Source organism: Muntiacus reevesi, chromosome 3, assembly GCF_963930625.1.
Source record: "Muntiacus reevesi chromosome 3, mMunRee1.1, whole genome shotgun sequence".
In the NCBI taxonomy this organism is placed as follows: Eukaryota; Metazoa; Chordata; class Mammalia; order Artiodactyla; family Cervidae; genus Muntiacus; species Muntiacus reevesi.
In genome coordinates this window covers 2,841,752-2,869,524 of record NC_089251.1, presented here as the reverse complement: position 1 = coordinate 2,869,524, position 27,773 = coordinate 2,841,752, and the positions used below count along the sequence as shown (strand labels likewise).

Below are 27,773 nucleotides of genomic sequence, written 5' to 3'. Positions count from 1 at the left end.
CTGAGGACGTGGTGCTGAGAGAACGAGCCCAGCACAGCAGGGCCGGCCCGCATGAGCCCCGAGTCAGGGCCCGCGTGAGCCCCAAGTCAGGGCGTGAGCCCCGAGTCAGGGCCGGCGTGAGCCCCGAGTCAGGGCCCGCGTGAGCCCCGAGTCAGGGCTCGCATGAGCCCCGAGTCAGGGCGTGAGCCCCAAGTCAGGGCCCGCGTGAGCCCCGAGTCAGGGTGTGAGCCCCGAGTCAGGGCCCGCGTGAGCCCCGAGTCAGGGCATGGGCCCCGAGTCAGGGCCCGCGTGAGACCCCGAGTCAGGGCCCGCGTGAGCCCCGAGTCAGGGCCCACATGAGCCTCCGAGTCGGGGCCTGCAGGCGCCACGGCCACAGAGACGGGAGGCAGATGCCTGGGTGGAGGCGGGAGCGGCCTCCAGGGCTCAGGGCTTCGGTGTGGAAGACGACAGAGTCCTGGGGACGGTGGCGGTGGCCGCACGACAGAACCACGCACTTAAAAACAGCGAAGTGGCCAGTGTGATGTGTATTTTACCACAATTATAAAAATTGGAACAGTATTTTGCCTCCTGGAGCGTCTCACATCCAAATGCCAATGATGAGCGGCCTGAGACTGTCTCCCCAGCAGCAGTGACGGCCAGCAAGTCATGCGGGCTCCTCAGAACAGGCCCTTGCGCCCCTAGGCTGGGACACGGCAGGTGTCAGGGAGGTTGGCCTCATCCCACACACACTGCCTGTCACGTCTGCCGCAAAGCGCAGCAGCTCCACAGCCCCAACCCGCTCTGAAGCTGTGGCCGACTCCGCGCTGGGGGCAGGGGTGGGAATGCAGTCACCTGCACGACTCACGAACGTTCTGAATTAAACTTGTCTTTACTTGTGACACCAGCCATGGGCTTCCCTGGTGGCGCAGTGGACAGGAATCTGCCTGCCAACGTGGGGGACGTGTGTGCCATCTCTCATCCAAGGAGATCCCCTGTGCTGCGGAGCAACTAAACCCGGAGCCCCGACTGTGGAGCCTGCTTCCCGGAGCCCAGGAGCCCCGAGTGCGGAGCCCGTGCGCCAGAAGGGAAGCCGCCGCCGCCGCAGAGAAGCCTACACACTGCAACAAAGCAGCCCCCACTGCTGCGACCAAAGCCTGTGCAGCAACCCAGACCCGCGGCGACCAGAATCAGATAACGGCAGTCTGCTGAGCGCTAGACTGAGGGCCCCGTTCTTCCCAAGCCACCATCAAAGGCCAAGAGGCCACCCAAGGCTGGAGAAAACGTTCACTACACACATCTGACAGAACCTGCATCCAGGTGAGAAGGACCACCGCCAGCCTGCTGACCACGGAAAGGACGGGAGAAGACCTGAGCGGCTCCCCGCAGACAAGGCGGGGTGGGGACAAGCGCCCGGAAAGGCGCCGTGTCGTGACTCATCAGCAGAGGCACCAACCCCCGCTCGCCGGCCACCGTCAGGAGGGCGGACAGCGCAGCCCCGCGGACGACGGGGCCGGGTCTGGCCTGCGGGTGCCGGAGGACCACCTGGTGAATGTGCGAGGAGGCCTGTCCAGAGGACATTCTAAAGCTGGACACGCGGCCGTCCCGTGACGCTGGGATATAGTCTTGGGAAAGAAGTGCATTTACCACCACAAGACACAGACGAGAAAACTCACATGGTTGTATCCCTAATAAACGCAAACTAAAATGAAGCAATTAACGTCCGTTACTGGGAGCAAGATGACAGAAGCGTGGTGCGCGCCACGATGACCGGAGGCTCAGCAAGGGCCCAACCTGACCAGTGGTGACAGGTCAGGGCGGACACCACCCTCCGGGCGGGTGGACGGGCCCTGGACCCGCGGGCCTCAGGGCGGGCAGCGTCCCCTGCTCTGAGCTGGTGGTTCACACGTGGACACAGACACACACACCGCACCGCACACAGGCTGCCCTTCCAAAACGCGCTGGGCTCCATCGTCACACACGCTGTGCCGTCACCTCGGCACGACGAGCGTCTGCGCGACCCCACCCCTGCCCGGCTGGGGCTGACAGTCACCTTCTTTGGCTCCTTGCTCTCCTTCTTGGCGGCCTGGACAGGTCTCTGCACTTCGGGTGCAGGCGTCAGCGGCGCGGGTGGCTGCAGGGCCTGCGGCGGCGCCTCGGAGCCCGGTGAGGTCCTGAAGGAGCCCTGGGGGGACAGGGCGCAGCTCAGCGGGGGCGCCTCTCGGCCCGCACGGCGCACGCGAGGGGCTGGAGAGGCCCCGCTTCCAGGGTCCCCGGCCTTGAGAACAAGGTCTTCCAGGGGCCGGAGGTGCTCCCAGTGCGGGTCCTGGAATCCCCTGAGCCAGCGGAAAGGAGGAAGTGGGACACACACGAGCACGGAGGACGGGGGTGGTTTAAGAGACAGAATTGTTTAGAAAGACGTTCATCCCTGAGCTGAGACAATTTTTTTCAATACAGTTAAACGGTCACTTTTACTTTCTCAGGGACACAATATTTTAATGGTAAAATACACAAGAAGAGTGTCCCAGGACACCAAAGAGAACTGGCAATCTGTAAGAAGCTTCCAGACCACGTATATAAAAGCATTTATCCACCTGCCCTCCCATCCCTGCCAGTGGGATCACAGCACACAGAAGGGGTGTTTGTTTATGTCAAACACGTCTGATACAATGAATCTTAACTTCAAGGAAGGCACTAAAAGTTTCATGGATCCTGAAAGATATGCAGAAATCAGAGAATTTCTCCATCTTAGAAAGCTTAAAATTGACAGGATAGTTTCATTACAGATACATATTTCTCTTCCTTAAAACCCTTCTTTTATACTATTACTATTCTCCCTATTAATGTTTTCATTAGTTCTTCATATTTTAAGGATTCAAGGTTTCTCTTTATGAAGTAATTCAAAAGACCACCTCATAAATTTAAGTACTATTGATCTACTTACAATTTAAGAAAGAAGAACTGGAGTACTTATTCGGTGGAGTTTACATAAAACAAATAGCTTAAAAACAAAAATGAAGTGGGCAAGTACCATATTAGCAAAGTTCCCACCAAACTCCTCCTCTCCCGGCTCCGAGTGCGAGCTTCTGCCCGGCGTCTCCTGCGGCACCGCCCCTGCCAAGGGAAGCGCGGCTCCGATCAGCTCGGCACCGGCGCCCGGGGCTGGGGAGCACCTTGGCCACGCCCGCCACTGGGGATGCACGGCTCCCCCACCCGCCAGGCCTCCCGAAACCTTCAGAGACCCAGACTGCAGTGTTCTAAACGTGTAAAGATGAAGCTTCAGTTTAAGAGCCAGGTTGTCCAGGTGGACAGACGGCCAGGGACAGCCCTGTAGGAGGGTCAGCGCGTCCCCTGGGTCACAGGGTTGCCCACCCCCCGCCCCGGGACACCCACTCCCACCTCCTCCCGGTCAGGATGACTTAGGTTCCTCCTACACGCACCTCCGTGAAGAGCAAACCTACTCTGCTCTGCCCTCAGGACGACCCTTGGCAGACCCACCTGCGTCCTGGCTCCTGGCCTCCGGGAGCAGGCGGTCCATGTCCTGGAGGGTTGGCACCCCAGGTCCGGGGTACAGGGCCACAGGGTCAGGCCCAGAGGGCTCTGCAAAGCCAGGTACAGCCCCCGGGGGTCCATTTACAGGCCCCAGCTCGACAGGGCCCGGCAGTGGCACAGGTAACATGGGCACCCGGGAGGGGATGGCTGGTGGGCCGTCGGGGAGCGTCAGAGGAGCTGCGGGAGGTGGTGGAGGAGGACCATCTGAGGCCACGTGCTCACCCCAGTGCCCCCGCAAACACACCTCGTTCACTGGGAGACGGAACCCCCCGCCTGAGCACAATGGCTGAGGCTGCCAGGGCGTCACGGGGCCTCACTCCGCACAGCGCAGGGCGTGGGCTCGAGGCCGCGGGACGCCCCGACAGCCCGGCAGGCCGTCTGGCCCAGCGCAGGCCCTCTGCCTTCACGGCCCTCCCACCCCGCTGCCTCTGGGCACACAGGCGGCTCGCTCACTCCGCCAGACCGTCAGAGCCATGGGACCCGGCAGGCTCGTCGAGGGAGGCGGCCGCGGGCGGAGGAGCCGCGGGACCGCACGCACGGGCTCACCTGAGGGCAGCAGCCGCACGTCCTGGCTGAAGAGCTCGGCGCCGGGCGCCGGCGGGGCCAGCAGCGGGTTGTCAGCGCTCAGGCCCAACAGCTGGGTGGGTCCCGGGCCGTCACGGGGCCCCACCTCAGGGCTTGGCGAGCTGGAGCAGCGCGGGGGGCAGGCTCCATCCTGACTCCAGGCCACGGCGCCCTCCTGAGGGAAAAGGGCCTCAGGTGTCTCCCCGCCGGATGCCGCCCCCCACCCGACAGACGTGCCCAGAGCACAGACGTCGGCGCACGCCCCGTCACACCCGGCGCACCTCGACCTGTCTCTCCACGAGCTGCAGCTGGACCAGCCAGGCGGGCTCCGCAGACGCCTCCTCCTCCGGCTTCTCCTTCAGCTGAGGGTCAAAGAGGCGCAACTGGGAGGCGACCTGGAAACACACGGAGATGCAGGCTCTGTTCCCACAAGAGATGCCCGCCAAACCCGCTATGGCCTGGAGACAAGCCAGACCGGACACGCAGTTTTCCTCCACCACGGGAGCCCCTGAGTTGTACTCGCGGGACCATCCATGACTGTGTACACATGAAGAGAGGAGTCTGGGAACATCCACGACCGTGTACGCGTGAGGAGAGGGCCTGGGAACATCCGTGGCCGTGTACGCGTGAGCAGAGGGCCTGGGAACATCCGTGGCCGTGTACGCGTGAGCAGAGGGCCTGGGAACATCCGTGGCCGTGTACGCGTGAGCAGAGGGCCTGGGAACATCCGTGGCCGTGTACGCGTGAGCAGAGGGCCTGGGACGTCAGCACCCCCTGCACTGTCCGCGGAGGTCACAGCACTGGACAGACCCTGGGGCGCTGAGCCCGCCTCCACTGGACTCTACTCGCCGAGGTGTCCCCCGACCTAGAGGCGCTCACGCTCTGGGGGCTGTGAGGGGCACAGACACACCAAGTCTGGCCTCACGGTAACGGCTGGAGCTGTGGCACAGAAATGTGGGCTCAGCAGCCCGTCTGTGCGGCTCCTGTGACTCTGAGAGCATCCATGGCAAAGCTCTTCAGTGTCACGAGAGTGCGGGGTCACTGCCACCTCCAGGGAGAGGGACACACGGATGTTGGGCGCTGGCAGGAGGTCGTCACGTGCTTTGTCTCACGGAGCAAGAAGTTGGGGGTGTGGGGCCACAGCCAGGACCCAGCCCAGCGAGGCTGGGGTGCCCGGGTACGTGGGCCTCCTGCAAGCAGGCCCTTCTCACTCCAAAGCTCCCAAGGGCCCTCTGCTGCGGTGCAAACACCTGCCCCCGCCCAGGAACGTGCAGGACCCACCCCAGTCGGGAGGTCTGAGCGCCGCGTTGCCACAGCCCTGGTGCCCCTGGGCTGCAGGAGGCATCACCTGCACCAGCTGGCGGAGCAGCACCGGCGAGTGTCTGTGGGGCTCTGCCAAGACGCTCTTGGCGATCGCCTCGCAGTAGTGGAAGGCCTGCGTGGCCAGCCCCATCTCGGCCAGGCGGCAGCAGTAGATGAACTTGAACACCTGGGACAGACAGACGAACTCAGTGGGCTTGAGCCGCCCGGGGCCACCCCCCCGCACCCGGCCGGCCCTGCCCTGGCCCTTCTGTCCTTCCTCTGCGTTCTCCACGCCTCCTGCCCTGCCTGCCCACAGCAGAGCCAGTCTCCTTCCCTCAGCAAGTTTAGATCAGAGTACACAACTAAGCTTCTGAGAAACGCACACGCTCTGAACACAGCCGTCAGCGTTCTCAACCACGGGGCAAGCACGAGGCACCACCGCACGTGTGCCTGACGGCGGCCCTCGGGAGCCACCCGTGCGCCCACCCTGCTCAGCTGGCAGCCACACGCACAGGCCCGTCAGGCACCACCCTCCCCGAAACACTGTCCACAGCTGACAGGAAAGAAACTGGCCACCAAACAGTGCAAGTTCTTAGTACTTAGAGTGCTGAGAACCAAACCACAGCCAGAACTCTCAATTCAACGGGCTTTTGTTCTCGAGCATTACAGATTAAGACCTCCTCAAATTTCCAAACAGATTTCATTGCTTTTGTTTCTTTGAATAGAACCCCTAAGAGCTGCAGCCCTCTGAGCACTGACCATGCCCAAAGCCAGGTCAGAGCCAGAACCCGGGCTCACCTGGAAGCTGGGTAAGGAGCAGGTCTGTGCCCCCAAGGACTGTGCAAACTCGTAGGCTTCTGTCCTCTGGATCGCTTCGTTGGTCGCGAACTTCAAAAACGGCAAACTGTGGAGGACAGGTGTCGTGTCACGCTGGAGCGGGCCCCGGAAGCAGAAGCGCCAGCACACCATGCCCCACGCGTGCGGCCCCGGTCAGTCATGTGGGGCCCTGTCCCTTCTAAGGGGTGCGGGAGGCACGATGCGGACGTGTCCCTTACCTGTGGTTTGACCCGATTAAGACAAGCTTTGTGGTCTTCTTGGTGTACACCCCAAATCCAACCTGGGCCATGAGGTAGCAGAAGTGCGCGGCGTCAAGGAGCCCTTTGGAGGCTGAGGGGATGGAAAGCAGGCGGGCTCGGGCTCCGAGACGGCACCGCACCCCCAGGGACATACAGACACCCCGGACGGAGGGACAGTCTCAGGCTGGAGCACCGAGGCCCAGCCCCCCTTCCGCATCCAGCCTGACCTACCCAGAGTGTCGCCCATCGTGGCCATGGCCCGAGACTCCACGTCCACGTTGCTGCTCAGGTTGGACAAGATCATGGCCAAGTGCGGCCGCCAGTCTCCCCACTTCTCATCCCCACAGCACTGAAACCAGAAGCAAGCACAAAGCACTCAGCCTCAGAACACACTCAGCTCCGCAGGGCCCCAGTGCGCGGGTGTGGGGAGGAAGCAGGCGCGGGACGTCCACATGGGAGCAGGCTCCACGCAGACGCTGAACTGAGGCGACGTCAGGACCCACTGACCGTGGACGCGGCCGGCATCCGCCCTGACATCAGTTGGTAGACGGTCTGCAGGGGGTCGTTGATTGGAAGGCTGTTGGCAAACCTAAGCAAACGTAAAAAGAGGAAGTTCAGCCAGAAAATGAGACACAAAACAAGCCTGGCCTCACCTCCGCTCGTGACTGGCCTGATGCTTAACCTGGGCCAAACGTACACACCAGTGCTTTTATAAGGCTGGAGTAGAGGGAGAGTACAGAATTCATTGAGATTTTACAATATTAAATGTTGCAGTCGACAAAGAGTTAAATCCCTTGGTCACACCAGCCGAGGCAGAGGGCCCAGCCAGCCCACAGCCAGGTGTGGCAGACGGGCCTCCCCAGCCTCCTCCGCCAACGGCTCAGGGGCCCGCGGGCTCCCCACTCCACAGGAGGCTGGGCCCCGCCCGCAGGCACACCCACAGCCCGCGCCACGGCAGGACTCCTCACCTGGTCATGACTCTGGCGTGCGTCCGGCTGTCCATCTTACTGGCGAGTAACAGGGCGTGACCCCACAAGCCGTTCTTCATCGCAGACTCTAGGGCGTCCTGCAAAGGCAGCGAGAGTGTGTCTGAGCCCTGAGGACAGCCGGGGCCCTGGAGCGTGTGCTGCCGGGAGGAGCAGGGGCTGCAACTGCAGGTGAAAATCAAACGGGCCGAAGGCCGAGGCGCGCGCCCCACGAGACGCGCAGGGAAGCTGGGTTCCAAGCCTGCCCTGGTCGGGCCCCTGCGGGACGCTGTGCAAGCGCCCTGCCTTCAGCACCGTCGGCCCAGGGCCAGCGGGGCAGCAGCACCGCCATCCCCTCCACGGCGACCACGGCCTCCAGGACGCTGACTCCCCGGGCCCGCAACGGCCCCTGGGCCCCCTGGGCATCTGCTCGGCACCAACGGGGGCTTTGGCACCGCAGCCCCTCTTACCCAAATAACCTGGGCCGCAATGCAGAAAACTTCTGACCAAAAGGCAAAAATGTTGTAATAGAGACAAATGCTAATCAAACTGAAGAGATTGTGGGATTTCCCTCAGGTGTAAAAGGCCCTTGTTAAGACCACCCACTCATCACACTGAGTTTGGCTGGCCCTGTCCTGCATGGCCAGTGCCCACACGGAGCCCGGGCAGGGCGGTCCTCTCTAGCACAGGCCCCGCCCGCTTACGGCAGCAACGGCGAGCTCCCCCCGGCTGCGTGAGAACACACGGCACTGTCCTGAGCACGTGTTCACCCCGAGACACACCACACACAGCAGGGCCCAGCCCTGAGCCCGCGGACCTGCCGAGTGACGCAGCACGGAGCCAGCAGCTCCGACACCAGCGACGCTCAGGCCAAGCCACCAATCGCGCCTTCAGAGCCGACACGTGCACGCCGGTCTCGGCAGAACGGAACCCCCAGCAGGGCGCTCTGCCCCAAGCGTAGGGCCCGCACCCCCGTGTCCCGCCAGCGCGGGCCACTCACCTTCTTGCGGCCGTAGAGCAGCAGCTCCCGGAACCGCTCCGTGTCTCTCTCGAGGGTGCTGGCAGCCTGACTGTCCGTAAGGAACGAGAGCTGGGCCTCGCCGGACTCCTCCTCCTCCACCTGCTCCACGGCCTCATTGGTGAAATCGATCAGGTTGGCCTCGTTTGGCGACTTCCCAGGAAGCCACACGGTTCGGTGGTCTCGTAACAAGAGCTCCGCAATGTCTGTGCCCACCACGGTCTGCAAGGGCCAGGAGGGAAGGCAGGCTCAACCACAGACAAACCTCCCTGCAGGGGGCAAGACCATCCTAGCCTTGGTCGGGGAGGGCCCGTCAGACCCCCTCAGGTGCAGGGCTGCTCCCCCCTTGCTGGGAGCGACACGGGGAAACCGCACATGCCCGGCAGGCCGACGATGGGGAGGCCAAACCTCCCTTCACCCCAAACCATGCACCCTGCTGGGCTCCTGCTTCCTGGGGAGCCCCCGGGATGGGAATGCCTGGCCCAGAAATCCTGCCTGATCCTCCTGGGGGCCGAGGATCCTGGGACTAGAGCCGACGAGAAGGGACGCTCTAGGAGGGGAGATACGTACCCCATTCTGCCTGCACAGCAGGACAATAAAGCTCCAGAGGAGACTCGCAGACTCTTTGTCTATTAAGTTTTCATTCTGCAAACACTTTGTAGCCTTGTTCTGTGCAAAATTAATAACATCCACTTTATGGGTGTCATCTCTGCAAAAAGAACACACGCTCGGTGAACAGCGGCCACTGCACCTGCCAGGCCACGCTCGGCAGGGCCAGGGGACGGGCTCCGGGGATGCTTCTGTGGGCACGCACTTGCCGAGAGGTCCTGGGAAGGCCCGCATCTCCTCCTGCTCCGGCGTGTGCTGCAGCAAGGTCTAGGCAGGGGCAGGAGAGGGACAAGGAGAGCGGCTCAGGGGGATGGTGCAGTACCGCCCAGCCCAGCCCACGTCTGCTGGCCACACTAGCAGACCGAGCTGTGGACAGCGTCCTGGGGACAGCCTGTCCCCCCGCAGGGGGCAGCGAAGCCTCCATCATGGAGCGTGGGCAAGCCAGCTCTACAACAGTGACTTCCAAACTTTACTTAAGCAGTGAAACCCCTTCCTCCTGCCCAGACACTGACACAGGGCCTGGATATACGTGATGGCAGAGGCCTGCCAGGCACAGGCCTGGGGCGCCCCACACCAGCCCCCCCGTGGTCATGAGGCACCTCTGCCCATTCTCCAGATCACCGGTAAAATGAGCATCTATGGAGCCCTCCCTCCAAAGCCAGAAAATCAAACAAGAAAAAATGAACACAGGATAAAACCAAAATCCAGAAAAGATTCTTACTAACAAAATACTGACTTCTGGGAGGAAAAACAGATGGTAGAACAGAACCAAAACAACCTACAAATCAAAGACTCACAGAAGTTAACTTTTCTTAAGGTTGCTCTTTCAGGCAAGGACACGCAAGTTGAAGATGACAGGCTGTAGAGCACGTTTTCGGGGTGGGGGGGGCTGAATGATGACACAGAACTGCTCCCCACGGAATTACCTCCATGCTGTGAATTTCAACCAGTGCAGGCTGTCCTTCTGAAGGCAGGTTTGGAATCACTTTGATGAGCTGGCCCCCAGGACCAAACCTGGCACAGACGTGGGGCACCGAGAACTTCTCGGGAGAAGAGGGTCTCGATGGAGCTACACGTGAAGCAAGTGAAAAAGAAACCACCAGCTTGTCACTTTTCAATGCTTCTGAACTAGATCAATACCTCAGATTTTCAAGACACTCAGACAGCCGGAATCACAGATTATCCCGATCAACTGAGTTTCAACTATTACACATCCTATTGAAAAGTACAATTTACACGTGTCACACAGACAAATCATTAAAAATGAGGAAAGTCTCCTCTAAAATGGAAAGGTTCCTTTAAAAACCATCAGGACGCACTGTTTCTACAGAAACCTGCTCAGGTGGCCCCGCGCTCCTCACGGCTGCGGCCGCAGGCTAGCACCGGCACGCGAGGCAGCGACCGAGAGAGGCAGCGCAGGCAGGCAGGGCGGGAGGCCTCAGGGAAGCCCGCCAGAGCTGCCTGTTCTCCAGCTTCACACACTGGCAGAGTCTTCCCAGAAACAGCATGTGATCAAGCATCTCCAAAGTGTGCTGAGATGCAGCACGTGCGATAAGTAAATGACCAGAGCTTCTCAAGGAGAACCAGGCTTCCTCTAAGAGCCCCGCACCCGTGTGGTCAGCCTGGTTGAGGGGGGGGCTGTCCCTCCACGTGGGGGGCTGAACTGGGCAGGAAGCCTGAAGGCAGCGCTGCGCTGAAGTGGGTATGATGGACAGGCCGGTGAACCAAACTGCAGCCCCAGGACACAAGCGGCACAGCGTGGTAAGCGCTGCCCCTCAGGACGGGTGCGCTGGGCACGGCGCCCTTGCATGGCAGGGAAGCCCAGGCCCGGCCATCACCAGTTCCCACCCGGGTCGTAACTCAGCCCCTTTCTCACTGCAGACGCAGACGCCGACCCCAGAAGCTCCTGGGCCCCCCTCTGCGCCATGCACACCCAGGGCCTTGCTGCACACACCTTGCTCCACGGAGGGCCAGCTGGCCTCTGTGGGGTAGCCGTACTCTGGGAAGCCTGGCGCGCCATGGAAGTCGCTCCCGTAGGGGCCGTAGGCATAATCGCCGTGGAAGGAGCCCGGCGCAGGGGGCACCTCGTAGGACCCGGCGGGCGTGTTGTGACTCCGGTACACCTGACTCTTCAGGAGCACAAAGCCAAAAGGTGACGCGCCTTGGCTGCCCCCCGTGAGCCCGGTGGCCCCGGAGCCCGCCCCCGCCTACCTGGTGGGAGTGGGCGCTGAAGCTGCTGCGGCGGCTCTGCAGGCTGGGCGCGCTGCGCAGGCTACGCGCCGAGTGCTCGCTGTGCTCACTGCGCCGGTCCACCTCCTCCCCGTACGGGTCCCGAGGCGGCTCGGGCTCGTCGTCAAAGCTCCCGGTGAAGCGCGGGTCGTACCTGTAGCGGTCGTCGTATTTCTCGGGCCTGGAGGAGGCGGCAGGCAGAGGCAAGGCTCCTATGTTGCACAGGGCTGAGTCCCCCAGGGTCCTGACCCCAGGAATGACACTCGCCAGAGCCCACGCTGTAGCGGGGTCACCGCACCCACGGCCCTGCAGTGAGTTCAGGCCCTGCCTGAGACCAAGAGACACAGGCCGGGGGGTCCATTCCGAGGCAGTCGCACCTCTCAAGGACGGGCGAAGAGGAGGCTGAAGTGACTCCCGGCACTTGTTCTAAGGTCAGTTCCCCTCCAAAAGCCCAAAGAAAGGACCTCTGGTTCACCCCCCTCCACTGACAGTGGTGGGTCCCCGGGAGCCAGATGTGACCGCAGCTCTCGAGCAGACATCAGGACCGGAGGGCGAAGGCCTGGCTGACTCACGACCTGCCCTCCGTATCGGAGTTGGTTCTACCCACCTGTCCCCATAGGCATAGTTCTCCTTCCTGCAGGAGTCGTACTCAGCATCATACCAGTACCTCCGGTCGTAGGCACGGGGATCTCGGAACCGAGAACCATAGTAGAACCGATCCCAGCGACCTGGGTCTACAGCAAGAGGTCAACAGCTTGGTACAACATGAAAAAGACACTCCTCTGGCTAGCACTGGAGAAACCAGGCCATCCCAGGACTGAAGGATGCTCCCAGCCTCTGGGAGGAACGAAACTCCCCTCCCGAAAAGCAGCACGACCCTGGGGAATGTCAGCTCTGAGGCATGAGAGCACCCAGGGCGTCTTCCTCCACTGTGACCGTAAAGGCCACTGGCTACCCTTCTCTCAACACGTGATTAAAAAAATTTCATTCATCTCTCTTCTCTAATGTAGTCCAAAGAGCTTTAGGAAATACTCTCAATGGATCCACAAGGTGCTACTGCATAGTACATGGAGCTATATCCAGTCTCCTGCAGCAAATGATAACGGAAGAGGATATTTAAAAAGGACCAACACGTGTGTAACCTGAGCTGCTTTGGGTACAGGAGGCATTAGGCGCAACACTAAAGCAACCACGCCTCAGTGAAAAGTAAGCAAAAACCTAAGAAATGCTCTCAATTAAAAGACTTTTTCCAAAGCATGTTAACTAACACGATAAACAATCCAGACGTATCGCTCTGGGCAAACACGTGCAGAACTATGCATAAAGCAGCGCAAACACAAAGTGGAGGAGGAACCCCGAAAGACGGGGAAGCAGGTGGCTGTCGCGGACAAACGGCTGCAGGTCGGGACCCTGCTTCTGACCACAGCCGGGCAAGGGGACCTGGGGGGCTGCTCAGGGCACGCACGCCAAGAAGCACAGCCCGCCTGACAGCGGCGGCGCCTGAAGGGGGGGGGCACAGCCACCACAGTCTGCTCTGTCCAACCCGAGGGCCCCTGTCACATCACACGTGACTGGTGCAGGCAGCCGCCGGCCCCTTGCTTCATTTTAATCAATTGTAACAACTGATTGTTTAATCAATTGTACCTACCGAGAATTATGCTTTGCTAAAAAGTCAAAGAAAACAAAGACATACTACTGAGACTAAGTTTATCAGTAATGTAATTATTTCTAGATGCAAATTACTTTCAGCTACTTTGGCTACTGGATAAAATCATACGACTAATAAAAGGGAAAAGTTTCCTAAGAAAAATCATCCTGCCGCCGCCTTGAGCCTGGCTGCACCAAGGTCTGAACACACGTCTGCTGTGGTTAGCCCATGACAGTTTCTGAACTTACCTCCGTAATCGTACTGGTTGAAATAGTAACTTGCATAGTAATCACTCTGACTGCTCCATCCACTTTTGGAATTATAGTAACCTTCAGGATACGCTTGCCTGAAAAACACACACAGTGCTGTTAAAAAACAAGATGAGAGGCTTCTTAACATGCGACAAGATTCCAGCCAACACACCCAGAGCCACAGGCGTTTGTGACAACGCCTCGGTTGGGGGAAAATTCCATCAGGAGATACGAACCAGTGATGACAGTAAGGTTACGGGACTCCCTGCCATAAAGCAAAAAGTCTAGCTGTTGAGGCAACTCCGGAAGTGCCGTTCAGCAGAAGAGGACTGGCCCTTCTCGGGGTGCTCAGGAATCCATCCTATCAGCACCAATGCTGAAGCAGGCTCTCCCAGCTCTGCAACCACGCTCAGCAGAAGCAAAAGGCACTGAGCTACAGAAAGCAAGCTAGCCCTGACTGTAATACCCTCCCCCCAACCATGACTGTGTGCCCCCGAGAGGGGAGGAGGCCCCGAGTCCGTTCCAGCTGACTGCCCAGCGCCACTGGCTCTTACTGCAAGACGGGCGGAACCAGGCCCACTGGGTCAGGAAGATCCTGGGACGGACTTAATAGCACTTCTGATTTTTAAACTGTGACTGCAAACCCCTGAGAATGGCTCACTCGGGGTGCAGCTGCCCTTAAAGAGTGGCCCCCCACCACTGCGGGAACAGCACCTGCTGACTGGGGGCCCTGGGTCAGCACTCGGGCACCGCCAGCCCCACCACGGGGGTCCAGAGACACGCCCTGAGCAGGAGCAGGGCGGGACACAGCCACCCTGCTGCTCACCCAACCAGTCACCCGCAGCAAGGACTCCACTTGGACACCCAGGGCACTTTCTCCCCTCCAGCAGCTCCCCTAGATCGTGACCACCTGAGCACAGCACACAGATGCTCAACACACACACACAGGCCTGCACGCGTGCGCGCACACACACACGCGCACACACACACACAGGCCTGGACATGCGTGCGCACACACACAGGCCTGCACACGTGCGGACACACACACACACACAGGCCTGCACGCGCGCGCGCACACACACACACACAGGCCTGCACGTGCGCGCGCACGCACACACACACACACACACACAGGCCTGCACGCGTGCGGACACACACACACACAGGCCTGCACGCGTCCGCGCGCACACACACACAGGCCTGCACGTGCGCGCGCGCGCGCGCACACACACACACACACACACACACACACAGGCCTGCACGCGCGCACACACACACAAACACACACACAAAGGAGACAGCAGACTGTTCCTCTCCGCAAGGGCGTAGTGAGGACGCAGAGGGGCCTGGACACTACAGGCTGGGCGACAGACCTCTGCCAGGTAACCAGGCCCACCTCCGCTCGGTCACCTACAACAGCCACAGCTCTTCTGGGCCCCTCGGGTTAGCCTGCAGGCTGGAAGAGGAGACGAACGGCGAGTTGTGCCCTGGCCCCGCCCTCCCTCGCCTCTCAGGGCTTCCAGGATACACCTGCCTGCTGCTCTCCCAGATCAGAGCGCCCAGTGTGACACCAGCCTCGCCTCCCGGGGACACATGGGCACGGCCTCCCACCGAACACCCAGAGTGCAGGGGTCCGAAGCTCAGCGCATCCTTCCGCAAGGACAGGAGTCCGGCCGGACAGGCCCAGCTCGTTCTCCAGATGAGCTTGGGACCAAGGACTTAAAGTAGCAGGAGCAGCCGTGAAGTCTGCAGCGCGGCGGGGACACGCCTCCCCTGCACCATTCTCCTGTCTATCACGAGCTGAAGGAGCCTCACAGTCTTGCAGAAACCCGGCCCTGCAAGACGAGGTGCCTGGGTACACGAGGCCACTGTGGCAGGTGGCGAGGCTGCACCCTAACCCACTGACACCTCTGAGTGGGAGGACTGCGATCTGCTTAAATTTTTACTCAGCTGAAGGTGTGATGCCAAGGACCTTTCGAAATGCCTTGCCTGTAACTGCAAAGCCGAGCGCGCGCTCGCTGGGAGCCTCCTGACCGAGGCAGTGCCAGGCAGACAGCCCAGGCTCGCGGCTGCTGCTGCCAACAGGCCACTCCATGCTGCAGCCTGAGCCTGCCTGGCCTGGGCACCCCTGGAACCAGCATGGGAAAGAGCCTCCGCGGGCGAGAAGCGGCCACGTGGGCCCCCGGCAACAGGACCACTGCCCAGGCCGGGGGAGCCCTGCTTGAGGGCAGGGGCCTTCCTGTGGCCCCGCCCAGGGTCTGGCCTGCCCAAGACCACCCGGCGATAAGCCTGGGACCATGCTGCGGCAGCGGGCTCCGCTTGACTCAAAGATGTAGCCTACAGTCTGTCTACACCCATGAAGCACACACACACATTCAAGGTTTCTATGATGCTTCGCAAACACAGTCTCTTCCAAATCACTAAGCTACCGCCACAGCCAGGAACACAGACGTCCATCACCTGGCGGCCGGCCGGTCGGAGCAGTGGCTGGCCCGGGAGCTGGGCCGCTCGGGCTCGGGGTAGCGGTAGGGGTCCACGTAGGCAGCGCTGTTGCAGGGCCCGTACCTGGGGTCGTAGAGGCCGTACATGTCCTGCCGAAAGAGGGACACTGTCGTTAGACGCCGGGCACCTCGCACGGCTCTCACTGCACAGGTGAGGCTCTGCAGATGGCCCTGTTTGAAGACGGACAGCCTGGCCTGGCTCAGGAGACGGCCGTATGGCAGCGGGCCATGCCAAGGTGAGCCTCAAGGGCTCTCTTCTGCTTCTCACCTGTGGAGGTGCTGAGACCCCACAATCTGGGGGTCCCACTTCAGGTACCAATTCAAGTGACCAAAAGAATCTGGGTCCCCTGGGAACAGGTCCTGCGGGCACAGGCAGCCCCAGACAGAGGATCGCGCTCTAGCCTGACGAGGCTTTCAGCCCCTCCCAGAGGCAGCAGCCCCATGGCCCTACGGCCATGCTGGAACCTGAAGCAGAGACGGGTGATCCAGGCATGAGCCAGACCTGTCTTTCCTGTCTCAAGGCCTGATTCTCTATCAAGAGCTGGCGGAAGACGAGACAGCATGGAACGTGGACTTACTCCCGGCTCCCGCTGAAGGCTGGGCTCCCACACAGCAGCGCCGGTGCCGGCTGGGACTCGGGCCTCCACATTCCGCCCGCCCACCCTAGGCTCCTGCAGAGCGTCACTTCCTTCCATGGAGATAAGTCTCTGGGGCTCCTCCTGGCTCTCAGACTCCCAGGTCTCGGGGTTAGGCATGTAACTCATTCCCATGCACACACAGACGCCCGAAGCCCCTCAGGCTGCCCCACCCCCAGGCGGCCCCCAGGCCACCACAGCTCTGCTCCCTCAGCTGCTTCTGACTGTGGGGCCCCCAGTGTGGGGTCCACACCCACATCAGACACGGGGCTCCAAACTCCAGGGTCCACAAGCCTTCTACCTCCGTGGACTGTGGCAATGCTGGGCCAGGACATGAGATGCTGACAAGCAGACAATCAAAGGTGTGTCCACGTGGACCGCACTAAAGCAGGATTAAGGAGAACCTAACCAGCACTCGTGGGCCTGGATCCCCACGGAGAGAGGTGAGAAGCACAGCCGCACCCCCTGCCGTGGCCAGGTGCCTGAACGTGTACACAGTGCCGCTGCTCTTCACTGTCTCATCTGCACTACACCCAAAATTTCTTACCCTAATGATTTTATCCTAAAGAAGGGCTTTAAAAGACTAGAGCTTTCCTGTTGCTTCTTGCATACGTTTTTTATGTTAAAACCATAAAGAACCTTCAAGAGGCTATTGCAGTTTCCCAAAATGTGCCACCCAGAACCCTGGCTCTGCGGCGAGCCGGTGGGCGGGACAGGAAGCGAGGGTCCTTTCTCACGTGAGCTGGGGCACGCTGTGCTACGCAAGAATGAAGCAGTCATCCTCCCCACTAAAGCGTGCGCACGTGCAGCGCGGCCCGCCAGAAGGGCTGTGCTCCCCAGAGCGAGCTGTGTCAGGGAGCACTCTGCTCACGAAGCTCGTGAAGAGGCGTTTGCCAGCAGGAGGACCACGGGTCCCCTCAGGACTGACCGCAGAACCCTGCCACGGAGCAGGACATGAGGAGACCACTGGTCAGAGCGCTCCACCGTGCAAGAGCGTGCCCCTACCTGGTAATAGTGGGGGGCTGGGCCAGGATCCGGCGGGTACGGGGAGGGGTACGGGGGCTGGAAGCCGTCATACAGGGACCTGTGGTAGTAGTAGGATGCCAAGTCAGGAGGCGGGGGCTGCAGCCACTGCTGGTCGGGCCGCGGGGCCGTTGGGCCCGAGCTGGTGGACACGACAGAGGCGCTGGAGGACTGAGGCGGCCGGGACGGCAGCTGCTGACCCGCGTCAGCAGGAGCTGGGCTTGCGGGCCGTGCTGGGTCTGGAGGCTGCGCCTGCACTGGGGGGCTCCCTGAGGTGGAAGGCTCCGGAAGCGTTGCTCTGGGCCCCTGCGGAGCAGGCGGTGCCGGTGCCAGCTCCTGCTGGGCTCTCTCTGCACGGGGCTGATCCTGAGCCTCTTTCATCACCTGCTGATAGAAACGGTCTGGGGTATTCGCCCCAGGCCCAGGTGGCCGATGACTGGCAGTGGTCTGCTGACCAGAGGCCAGGCCATCCGCATGGGCCGGGCTGTACATTCCTGCAGGATTTTCCAAAGTCCTACCGAACGTGAAGTCCAGGGCTCCCGAAGCTACGTCCCGACCGCCACAGACGCCTGGCTTGCTGCTGTCAGGCACGGAGGTGCTGCTTGCAGGCGGCACCAACATCAGGCCTGCACCCCCCGCAGGACTGGGCAGCCCCTCAGGAGGCACGCTGTCTGCGCTGTAGACCTTCTGACCTTCCGGAAGCGAGGCCTTTGGATGAGAGTGCGGCTGAACCAGCAAATTAGCAGCTTGATTAGAAACCATGTCATAGATACCACAAACTTGTGGAAAAGGACTCTGGGCCAGATGGTTAGGCAGAGGCGAGCAGAGGAGAGCGCCTGCTGGCATCCCAGACAAAGGTACATTCTCTCCAGGATCACCCCCGGCAGCCCGGCTGCTGACTGCGGGCTTATCTCCCACCGAAGAATCTCTCCAGGACGGAGTCTTCTCGTTAGGATTTGGTAAGGACATAGAAAAGTTAACAGGCTGAGCCAGATTATAGCTTTGATCGGGCTGGGCGATCAAGACGGGCTGATTCTGCAAAGACTCAGTGGACGGGGAGGACAGCAGGCTGGCATAGCCGGGGCCAGCCTGCGGTGGGAGGGCCTCCTCTTCACCCAGCTGGGGAGGATTCTCCAGGTTCTCAGAAGCACCAAGGCCATCCCCACTCTGAACGCCCGGGCCCACCTGCCTTGCCATCCCCTCGTCTGGGGGCTGGATCACTTCAGATAGCTGAGGTTTTGCTGGCACGTGAAGCGCAGGAGCCGCCGGGGCCAGAAGGACGTTGCCCCCAAAATCCGGGAGCTCGTTCTGCGCCCACAAGGTCGTTGCAGGGCTCTCACACTTCACAGGCCCCTGCACCCTGGTCGAGGACCTCTTCTCGGGTGTTGGCAGCACCGTTTCCAAGGCCGGCCCTGCGGCCTGCAGAAGCCCCTGTCCGGCCTCCATGGGTGCAGCGAGAGGCAGCACGCAGAGCTGCGGCGGGGAGAGGGTCTCCATATTGTCGGGGGGCTGCTCCAGGTTGCCAGGGGCGGCATCAGGCGAGCCAGCGGCCCCTCTGCGCTGCTTCTGGGGGGCACCAGGCCCCCTCACCTCTCCCACCACGTTGGCGCGGTCTGCCTCAACGGGTTTTACTCCAACCAAGTGCGACTTCACGGGTTCAAAAGAACTGTTTGCACTCGTCTGAAATATCCCCGTAGGTTTTGGGGGGCTTGGGGTCGAGGGCTGGGACAAGCTGCCATGGTAGTTCTGGCTGGTGATCTCGTCTGTTTCGCCGCCGACAGGAGAAGAATCGATCTGCTTAAAAAACCTCCCTGGAGACTCATCCTCAGGTTTCCCCACTTCCTGCTGAATAAAGGTGCCCGAGTCATGGGGCCTGGCTACACCTGGAAGGCCCCGCTGGCTTTTGCTGCTGTAACTGGAGGACGCACTGTCAGACCGTGCAGAGTGCGCTGTCATATCCAGGGCCTCGAGATTCGGGCCCCCGCCAGCCGCAGGGCCCACCGCACCAAGCCTGGGGCCAGCCGGGCCGGGAAGAGGCCCGCACTTGAGCGGATCGCCCGGGGAGGAAGGATCCATGCTGAGGGGCTCGCTCGGCAGAACTTCCTGGTTCTGAACGAACTCCAGGTTCTCAATGTTCTCATACTGAGACCCTGCACGGGCCGTGTCTGCCCACAGGTGCGCGGCGGCCGCCTTAGAGGCTGCTTTCTCGTGGGGGCTGCCCGCAGACTGCGGGAAGCAACGCAGCGGCTCTCCCCCCAGCTGCGCGGGCTCGCTGCTGGAGCCTCTGGGAAAGGCCTGGTAAGAGCCTGCCACGCCCACGTGTGCGGGAAGCAGGCCGAGGCAGAAACCATCCACGTCGGCCTGCCCGGCAGAGCCTGCTGCTTCCAACGAGAGGTTCTCTTCGTTCTCTGTCTCTCCTCCTTTGAAAAACATGGCGAGTGCGCCCGAGCCCGCCTCCAGAGGGGCCCAGCCGCCCCCAGCCCCCGGCGGGTGGTGCGAGTGGCTTTCCGGGCTGTTTTCCTGAGTGAGCGGGTTAACAGGAGCCAGGCCTGACAGCTGCTCTCTGTTCACTCCAGGACTCGACCTGAGCTCCTGGTTTGCCCGAGGGTTCCCAACTCTGGAATTCTGCCTGAACGCGCTCTCTGGATCAAAGCTGTTTACTGAGTGGTCTTCACTGGGCAGGCAGACAGCCTCGTTTATCCCGTCACTGGCCGAGGGTCCTGGCAAGGATGCCGGGGGGCCGAGCTGCTCGTGGCCAGGACGCTGATGCAGGCTGGATGGAGGGGGAAAGAGGGTGACGCTGGAGGCGTGGGGCCCTGGGATCTGCGGGGCTCCCTCTGGGCCAGGCCAGTAATGCTGACCTGGGGGCCGCGGGCCTCCCTGCCCTGGCCCCCACTGCCCAGGCACTTGCTGATGGGGCTGAGGGGGGAGAGGGAGCGCTGCTGGGGGCACGGTGCTGTCGGGGGGGCTCGGCCGGCTCAGGGGTCTGTCAGGCCGAGGCACATGCCCCTGCAGAAGGCCCCCGCGAGAGCCGCTGGACCCCACTCCTGGAATGTACTGTGGAGGGTACGGCGCGTTCAGGAGCTCAGGCTCTGGGCCAGGAGTCTCGGCACTCCTGTTCATCTCGGGCCCGTGTGGGGCCGAGGGGGCCGGCACCCCGGGAAACGGGCTGGCGTCTGCCCTGGGCTGCAGTGGAGGCCCCGGCAGAGGTTCGTAGGGCCCCTGGGCGCTATCCCCGGCGTTTGTGTGAGGCACAGGCAGACCCACACGTGGCAGGGATGACGGCGGGGCTGGGCCTTGCAAAACGGGCGGGCTGCTTTTAGACGAGCCGCCCAGCGATGTATTCTGGAGAGCCTGTCGGCTGAAAGCAAAAGGATCTGTCACTGGCTGCAGTGGGCAGGTAATCGGGGCCATCGGAGTGTGACTGCCGGCCTGCCTCCTGTACGGGCTGTTAGACCAGAACATGGTCTGAGGACTCCCGGATGGAGGCGGCCCAACCACGCCAGACGGGACGGCCTGGGGCGGCGGCTGCATGACTGAACTCTTGCACAATGAGACACTGCTTGCAGAAAGAAGCAGGAGGGAGGTTTTCCTTAATTTGAACTGAAAAAGAAAAAAAGGAAAAAAAAAGTTAGCATAAAATTCATTTATTCAAAGTCCTGGCTACAATCAGGAAAATTGAGAAAGAAGAAAAAAAGCAGGAGATCAGTTTGCATCTTGTAAGTCCTGAGGGATACACCCACCCCTCACCCATCCCTGGGAGGACTGCTATCCGGGGAGCGACAACACCGGCCTGGACGCCAAGGCTGGCCGCGCTGGAGCCAGCCGAGCAACTTCAGACAAGTCACTGCCCTTCTGTGAAACTGAGTTATGTAACCGAGCTCCATACCCACATGGAATGCCCACCACCTCCACGATGCCCTCAACAAGCTGGCAGGGACCAAGCAGAACCTAACACCAAGCACCAGGGACATAGTACCTCCACATTGTCCAATAAATTATCACTAGGTCCGGAAAGAGCCACTTCCTCAATTAAGACCACATACCGTACTTTTCACACAAGTTAATCTTACATTTGGAAAGGAAAACAAAAGTTACAAACCTGCTCCTCCATTTTAACTAAAGAGCGTTATAAAGCACAGAATAATGTAAGCTGCAAAATAACAACTATCTGAATTATATGCACCTAAAACTCCTTTTGGAGAAAGCAATGGCACCCCACTCCAGTACTCTTGCCTGGAAAATCCCATGGATGGAGGAGCCTGGTGGGCTGCAGTCCATGGGGTCGCTAAGAGTCAGACACGACTGAGCGACTTCACTTTCACTTTTCACTTTCAGGCATTGGAGAAGGAAATGGCAACCCACTCCAGTGTTCTTGCCTGGAGAATCCCAGGGACGGGGGAGCCTGATGGGCTGCCGTCTATGGGGTCACACAGAGTCGGACACCACTGAAGGACTCAGCAGCAGCAAAAACCCTTTTCTCCCCGCCTGTAAAGTGTCTGCTTTTCCACTCTGTGACTGGCTGCACACCACCAGCAAAACAAGCTGCGCCTGATGACCGGAGCTGTAACAGCTACGCCTGGAATAAAAATCCCAAGTAACCATAAAGCAGTGCTAAAACTGACCAACTAAGTTCATTCAAAACTTGTCAGCGACAAGAAGAGGGCCCACAAACCCTTTACGGAAAACAAAGGAGCAGAAATCCTCTTTACGGCGTTTTTTGTGGTTGTCTGTTTTTCAGTAAAACATACTAAGTATAATCTTGAACAGTTAACCTGCACTTTTGAGACAAAAATCCAAGTACCGTCTCTTTACAAATTCCTCTTCTGTGTGTCAGCCCTTCTCCTCAGCGACACCCTCACAAATGGATTAAGGGGAGCCCATCACAAAAAAAAGGCGATACCAAAGGAAGAAATGACAGAAGGACGCTGCAGTGTAATCTACATGTTTCTGCAAGTGTACAATGTTTCTGTCCTTGGACAAAAGAATTCACACAAAAGAAAAAGTGAATGAATGCACATTAAATAAAGTCATTTCCTAACAAAAGTTACCCTATGAATCCGCTACAATTACTGCTCGCACATGGGTCTTATCCCCGGCCAACAGGGAATCCTTTCCAACAGACAAGCACTCTGACACTTAAATTTCATGGAATCAAATGTATGAAGAATTGCATCAGGGACTTCCTTTGGTTCTAAGCTGTCATTTTAAAACTAAGAACACTTACAGCTCAGCTTTACAAGGACCCAGGGGAGGAGAGCAGAGCCTCTCCCTTTTATATGTGAAAGGGAGGCACCCAGGACCTCTTACAAAGACATGGCATCCTCCTTGGAAGGCTTCAGCAGGAAACCCTCAATCACACTAAAGAGCATATATTAAAAATCAAAATACAAAGGATAGGCCCACAGGATTAATTCCTCAAATGTCACGGTGAGAAAAAGACTGGGTGCCAGCTGAATGGCTTGGCCGCACCACTGCTCCATGGGTGACCAGATTTCTTCATCTATAAAGTGAGAGAACTGAAATGATGGTTTCAAAGTCCCTTCTGGGTTTAATCTTATGAAATTCTATTCACAGTGGATTCTGGGAGGCCCTAATTCCTACAGCTGTTTACAAGCGAAATCTTATCTGAATCTAAATTTCACAAAACATTTATACTCAATTGTTTTCCTTGCAGAAACTTTCTTAGCATTATCTTCTCAATTCCTAAGGATCGCTTCATAAGCAGACCTTATCACTTCCCTACAAAGTAGCTTCCCCTTCTCTCCCCCTGACAACTAAGCTTTTCAACAATAAATTGTTTCATTTGGAACCATCTGCCGTGAACATTATTCTTTTGATCTTTTATTCATCAGCAGAAAAACAATGCAAGCACATATCATTTATCTCAACTACAGGGAGTTTCATTCTGTCCAGTAAGTCATTCTGTAGTCTCAGGTCATCTAACTTTAAAAATGGCAGACTGCTTCAAAGAAACCAGCTGATCTTCCTAAAGATACATTATTCATAACTGTAGCACTTCAATTAAGCTGCCTTGGATCTACCTGAAATAAGCACAACCTGTTTCAATATAAATTTCCTGGCTACTGAACTGAGATAATGAAAGCACACATCTCTCCCACGAGGGAGCCGCCTCAAGCACGAGCGTGTAAACCATCCGGAGCTCCAAGAAGCACCTGGGAGTCCAGGCCCTGCCCTTGAGGCGACTGCTACGCGACATAGCTCTCAAGACTAAGGGACACCGGGCACAAAGACAGCACAGACCCCGACTCTTCTGAGTACAGAATCAAACCTCCAGATGCTAGGGAAAAGGAAGGGGGTTTCTAAACACTGCCGAAAGCAATGAAGAGCCGAAAGGACACCCTGATGTTAAGTTAGGATGCTTACAGAGGCAGGAGGGAACCATATTCAAATTTACACGCTACCCTAAAGAAAACTTTTGAGACTTAAACTGCAGTAATTTGCTGTTAAGGTATATGAGTCACAAAAAACAAGAAAGGGCTTTTTGCCTCTTGCCGGATCTCTATAAGACAAGAGCACCCAGAACACTAAGAAAGAGCATTGCTGGAGGGGGGCGGTGGTGTGCAGTGCAGACACTTGAACAGGCATCACCCTAGGAACAACTGTCTGTGACTCAAGTTTGCTTCTTAACCATTTCCGGGGATGGGAAACACCCTTCCAGTTAACCTCTACATCGAATGTATTTAAAACAAAATCTTAATAAGCAACCCAGCCTCCAAGCAATTTAAAACTTTACAGGTAAAACTGCAAAACTGATTTTAGGTGGCGGTCTCACGTCCAAGACGCTCTACAATAATACTTTCATCACAGAAAGCGAAGGTTAGTGGACACACTCCTCTGCCCCTTGATATAAAACACAGCGCCTGACCTCGGTTGCAACATCTAGGTGACCTCCCCACGAGATTATCAATAGACGCAACAAGGCAGTAGTTCCTCGGTTCAAATATCAATGTACCTCATCGCCGGCAGGGCTCAGCAGAAACCAAACTGCGAACCCTTCGAAGCAAAGGGCACGCTAAACTGTGAAAAGAATTCCCGAGATGTTTCTACTCTCTAAAGAGTTGCAGGTCTGGCTTTTCCTCCAGCCTTTCCAGCATAACCCCACACCGAGATCACAACGGCCAGGGTCCACACAACTGATCCGACAGCCTGTGCAGATGTGGGGCCACGTCAGCACTCATGGTGGCCTCCTGGCCTGCTCGGCCCACAGGCCCCCGCCCGAACCTCCCGGCGCCTGCACCCGAGCCCCCCGGCGGCTCCCCGGAGACGCTCCCGTTCGCTTCGGGCTGGGCCCGGTCCGGTCGCCTCCCTCCGCCCCAACCCCGAGCCTCACCGGCGCGCTGCAGGGAGGCCGAGGCCCCGGCCGGCTCCTGCCCGGCCCCTCCGCGACCCCCGACACCGGCTCCTCAAGAGCCGCGCGCAGAAGACAGCTCAGCGGTTGCGACAAGAGCCGACACGGCAGCAGCGGCAGCCATCTTGGCACATCCGGCTCCGGGAGCCGCGGCCTCCGCGCCGCCGACGTGTCCGACAGCGACGTCAGCCCGCGCCACGCCCCTCGCAGGGGCCCTCGGGACGCCCCGCCCCGCCCCTGCCCCATTCAGTCTCGCCCCATTCTCATGGCCCCGCCCCTGAACCCCGCCCCGTCTCACCGTCCACCCCTGAGGCCCCGCCCCTTCCCCTGCCGCATCCAGTCCCGCCCCATTCTCATGCCCCGCCCCCCGTTCTCCACCGCCCATCCCTGGGGCCCCGCCCCTCGCCCACCTGCCCGGTCCGGCGCGCGAGCACCGCTTTGGGACGTCGCACAGGTTATGCTGGCTCTTTCTCCCGGCCTCTTCTGGCCTGAGGATGTGAGAAGAGTCGGGAGGCTTCCAGCAAACCCAAGGAAAGGCTCAGTCTTGAACGGCCGACGCCAGCAGGTACCCCGGTCGAGAGCGGCTACCGGGCTGCTCCGAGAACCCGAGGGGCGCCTTGGCGCAGGCGCGTTCCTCGCGTCCTGCCGTTGGACTTCCGAAGCCTGGGAGACGGGCGGAAGGCCACCGCGCATGCGCCGGTCGCCCCCGTGGGCTGCGCGTGCGCGGCCCGCGGCGGCGCGCGGGTTGCCTAGTTACCGCCCCTGGCTGCGGGGGCTTTCAGATCTCACCCGCAACCTCGTCCCGGTGCAGTGGTAGCTCTCTGGAAGCCCTCCCGCTGCGTACCGATGGAGCAGGAAGAGACACGCCCTGGCCCCCAGTCCACAGCCACCCAGGCTCCCGCTTCAGGGGGAGGGGTCGTCCTGTGCACCTGCGGCCCCCAGCCGCCCCACCCCGGCTCGGCCGTCGCTTTCCCCGGACACGTGCTCTGTCCGGTCGTTTCCTTCCCCAGCGCTCCCCGGCGCTGGCCGCGCAGCCTCCGAACCCCCTTTTGTCTGCCCTAAGCCCCATCAAGGCCCCTAACTCTCCCAGTGAGCGGCGTTAGCCCAGTGATGCCCTGTGGATGGACGCTAGGGTCTCTGTGTGGTTTCCCCTAACCGTTGTCGAGTGGATATTTGTGTTGAATGAGGGCGACCCCGAGGTACCAAGTGGCAGAATGGGCCGCTGCGCCTCACTCTCCTGTGCCTCGTGTGGTCGCTCCCCCTTCCCGGTGCCCACCCGGAGACACCATCCGATCGCACTCATAGAGGATCTTAGGGAGGAGAGGTTTCTGCCATTGGTACCATCATTCTCCCAGTGAGAAAAGGCAGGTGAAGAAGCTGCCAGCTTGACCCAGGACACTCACCTGCTGCCTGCCAGGCACAGTGAAGGGCAGCAGCCTGTCCAGCTGGCCCCAAGGCCTTACGGAGGGCAGAAGGGGTGGCACGTGGGGCTTGTCCACTTGTTCCCCACCCAGCCACTGAGCTCCCAGCAGCTCTGCCTGCTGTGCTTTGGCCTGGCTGAGGTGGGAGGGCGCCCTGGGCGCTGGTGGGACCCAAAAGCGTGGGAAGAAGGAAGGAGTGTGGTTCTATTTGTTGGCAAGGGAGCAGCCACGCTGTCAGCGCCCTGGGCGGGTGCGGGGAGACTTTCAGCCCATCTGACGTGGCCACTGTGCTAAGCTAACATTTGCCTTGCAGAAATCAAGCTCCCAGCCTGTTCAAACACAGAGTTAGGAAACACGTGGTAGAACACAGCCCTGGGCCTCACCACTCTGTCCCCTTCTTCCTGGTGGTCACTGTGTTCTGCAGTCACTGAAAGTGAAAGTTTAGTCCCTCCATGGTGTCTGACTCTTTGTGACCCCATGGACTGAAACCTACCAGGTTCCTCTGTCCACAGGATTTTCCAGGCGAGAGTACAGGAGTGGGTTGCCATTTCCTTCTTCAGAGGATCTTCCCAACCCAGGGATCGAACCCTGGTCTCCCACATTGTAGGCAGATGCTTTACAGTCTGAGCCACCAGTCTGCAGTCATTAGTCCCAACAAATCACCTTGCAGGGAGATGTCACTGTTGCCACCCACCCCCACCCTCGCCCAGAAGGGAGAGCAGAGCAGTGACTCTCCTAGGGTCAGCACTCCTCAAGTTGAGTTCAAAGAGCTCAACAGCCCGAGCCCAGACTTCCGCTTTGGTGACCCGGAGCCCTGTGGTCAGCCCCACTGAGCTCTAACCTGAAGACATCGGAAGCAGCAGAAAGCAACCTGCCCAGGGCAAACTGGAGACCTCAGGGCCCTGGGCAGGATGTTAAAGAGACATTATGGTGTAGACTCCTACCGGGCGACTCTAAGGAAAGCCGTGATCAGGCTTGGGGCTTTCTTCCCTCCCTTCCTCTCCCTCTTAAGCCTCTCTGGAATCCCTCTCAGGTTCTGTCTGTAGCCTGGTGTGCAGGAGAGGGTTTCTGGGCCCACTGCTGAGCCATCAAACCTCTGGGCCCTGGAGGCAGGGCTCTGAGTCAAAGACCATCTGCTTTAAGACCCAGGCTACTGCCTAGATGCTGTGTGCCGTTTGTCGCCTTTCTTGACCTCCTCAACCTGGGGTTTAAGCAAGGTGAGCACCTGGGCAGTTCGGGGACTGAAAGAGGGTACTGTTGACACGTGTGAACGGGTTGGGGTGGGGAGTACGCCACCGTGACAGCCGTCACTGTTGGTGATTCTACAGGCACCCTTCCTTTCGCCTGCATTGTCCACTCCTCTCTCCTTTCTCCCAGCCCCGCCCCTTGCTCATACTTGGAGGCTGGGTACAAATGCTACCACCTCCGGAAGTGGGCTAGAATCAGCCAGTCTTTCCTGGGGGCACAGCAGGTATCCGAGCTGTAGTCACCTTACCCAGAGCCATGGGGGGCACAGAACTGCTGTGGACAGAGGTGGAGCCAGAGAACTGGGCTGTCTTGTCACATTGCATACAGTATTGCGACGGTGGCCTCTGCCACCAGCCTGCGCCCTCCAGGGTGGCTGGTACAAA

At 59.6% G+C, this 27,773-nt stretch overlaps 1 protein-coding gene across 7 annotated transcripts in view; it reads right to left on the bottom strand.

Annotated features, from left to right (window-relative positions):
* SEC16A (SEC16 homolog A, endoplasmic reticulum export factor) overlaps nt 1–25,383 on the bottom strand; it is a 31,095-nt gene extending 5,712 nt beyond the window's left edge. For 2 of the 7 annotated variants that reach the window (XM_065928072.1, XM_065928073.1), the window contains exons 1-22: nt 24,704–24,886; nt 17,332–20,952; nt 15,651–15,781; nt 13,188–13,285; nt 11,899–12,025; nt 11,274–11,472; nt 11,017–11,191; nt 9,989–10,131; nt 9,268–9,329; nt 9,024–9,162; nt 8,436–8,675; nt 7,439–7,536; nt 6,978–7,059; nt 6,702–6,819; nt 6,450–6,561; nt 6,193–6,298; nt 5,441–5,581; nt 4,374–4,487; nt 4,075–4,267; nt 3,475–3,705; nt 3,008–3,090; nt 2,030–2,161 (exon numbers count right to left, since the gene is read on the bottom strand). In XM_065928072.1, the coding sequence (XP_065784144.1) occupies nt 2,030–2,161; nt 3,008–3,090; nt 3,475–3,705; nt 4,075–4,267; nt 4,374–4,487; nt 5,441–5,581; nt 6,193–6,298; nt 6,450–6,561; nt 6,702–6,819; nt 6,978–7,059; nt 7,439–7,536; nt 8,436–8,675; nt 9,024–9,162; nt 9,268–9,329; nt 9,989–10,131; nt 11,017–11,191; nt 11,274–11,472; nt 11,899–12,025; nt 13,188–13,285; nt 15,651–15,781; nt 17,332–20,883 (6,276 nt within the window). In that variant the 5' untranslated portion in view covers nt 20,884–20,952; nt 24,704–24,886. Of the gene's footprint in view, nt 1–2,029; nt 2,162–3,007; nt 3,091–3,474; nt 3,706–4,074; nt 4,268–4,373; nt 4,488–5,440; nt 5,582–6,192; nt 6,299–6,449; nt 6,562–6,701; nt 6,820–6,977; nt 7,060–7,438; nt 7,537–8,435; nt 8,676–9,023; nt 9,163–9,267; nt 9,330–9,988; nt 10,132–11,016; nt 11,192–11,273; nt 11,473–11,898; nt 12,026–13,187; nt 13,286–15,650; nt 15,782–17,331; nt 20,953–24,703; nt 24,887–25,131 lie in introns of those variants that run through there. The other 5 variants (XM_065928067.1, XM_065928069.1, XM_065928070.1 and 2 more) reach the window with 4 other exon arrangements.
* Nucleotides 25,384–27,773: the final 2,390 nt, after the last annotated feature.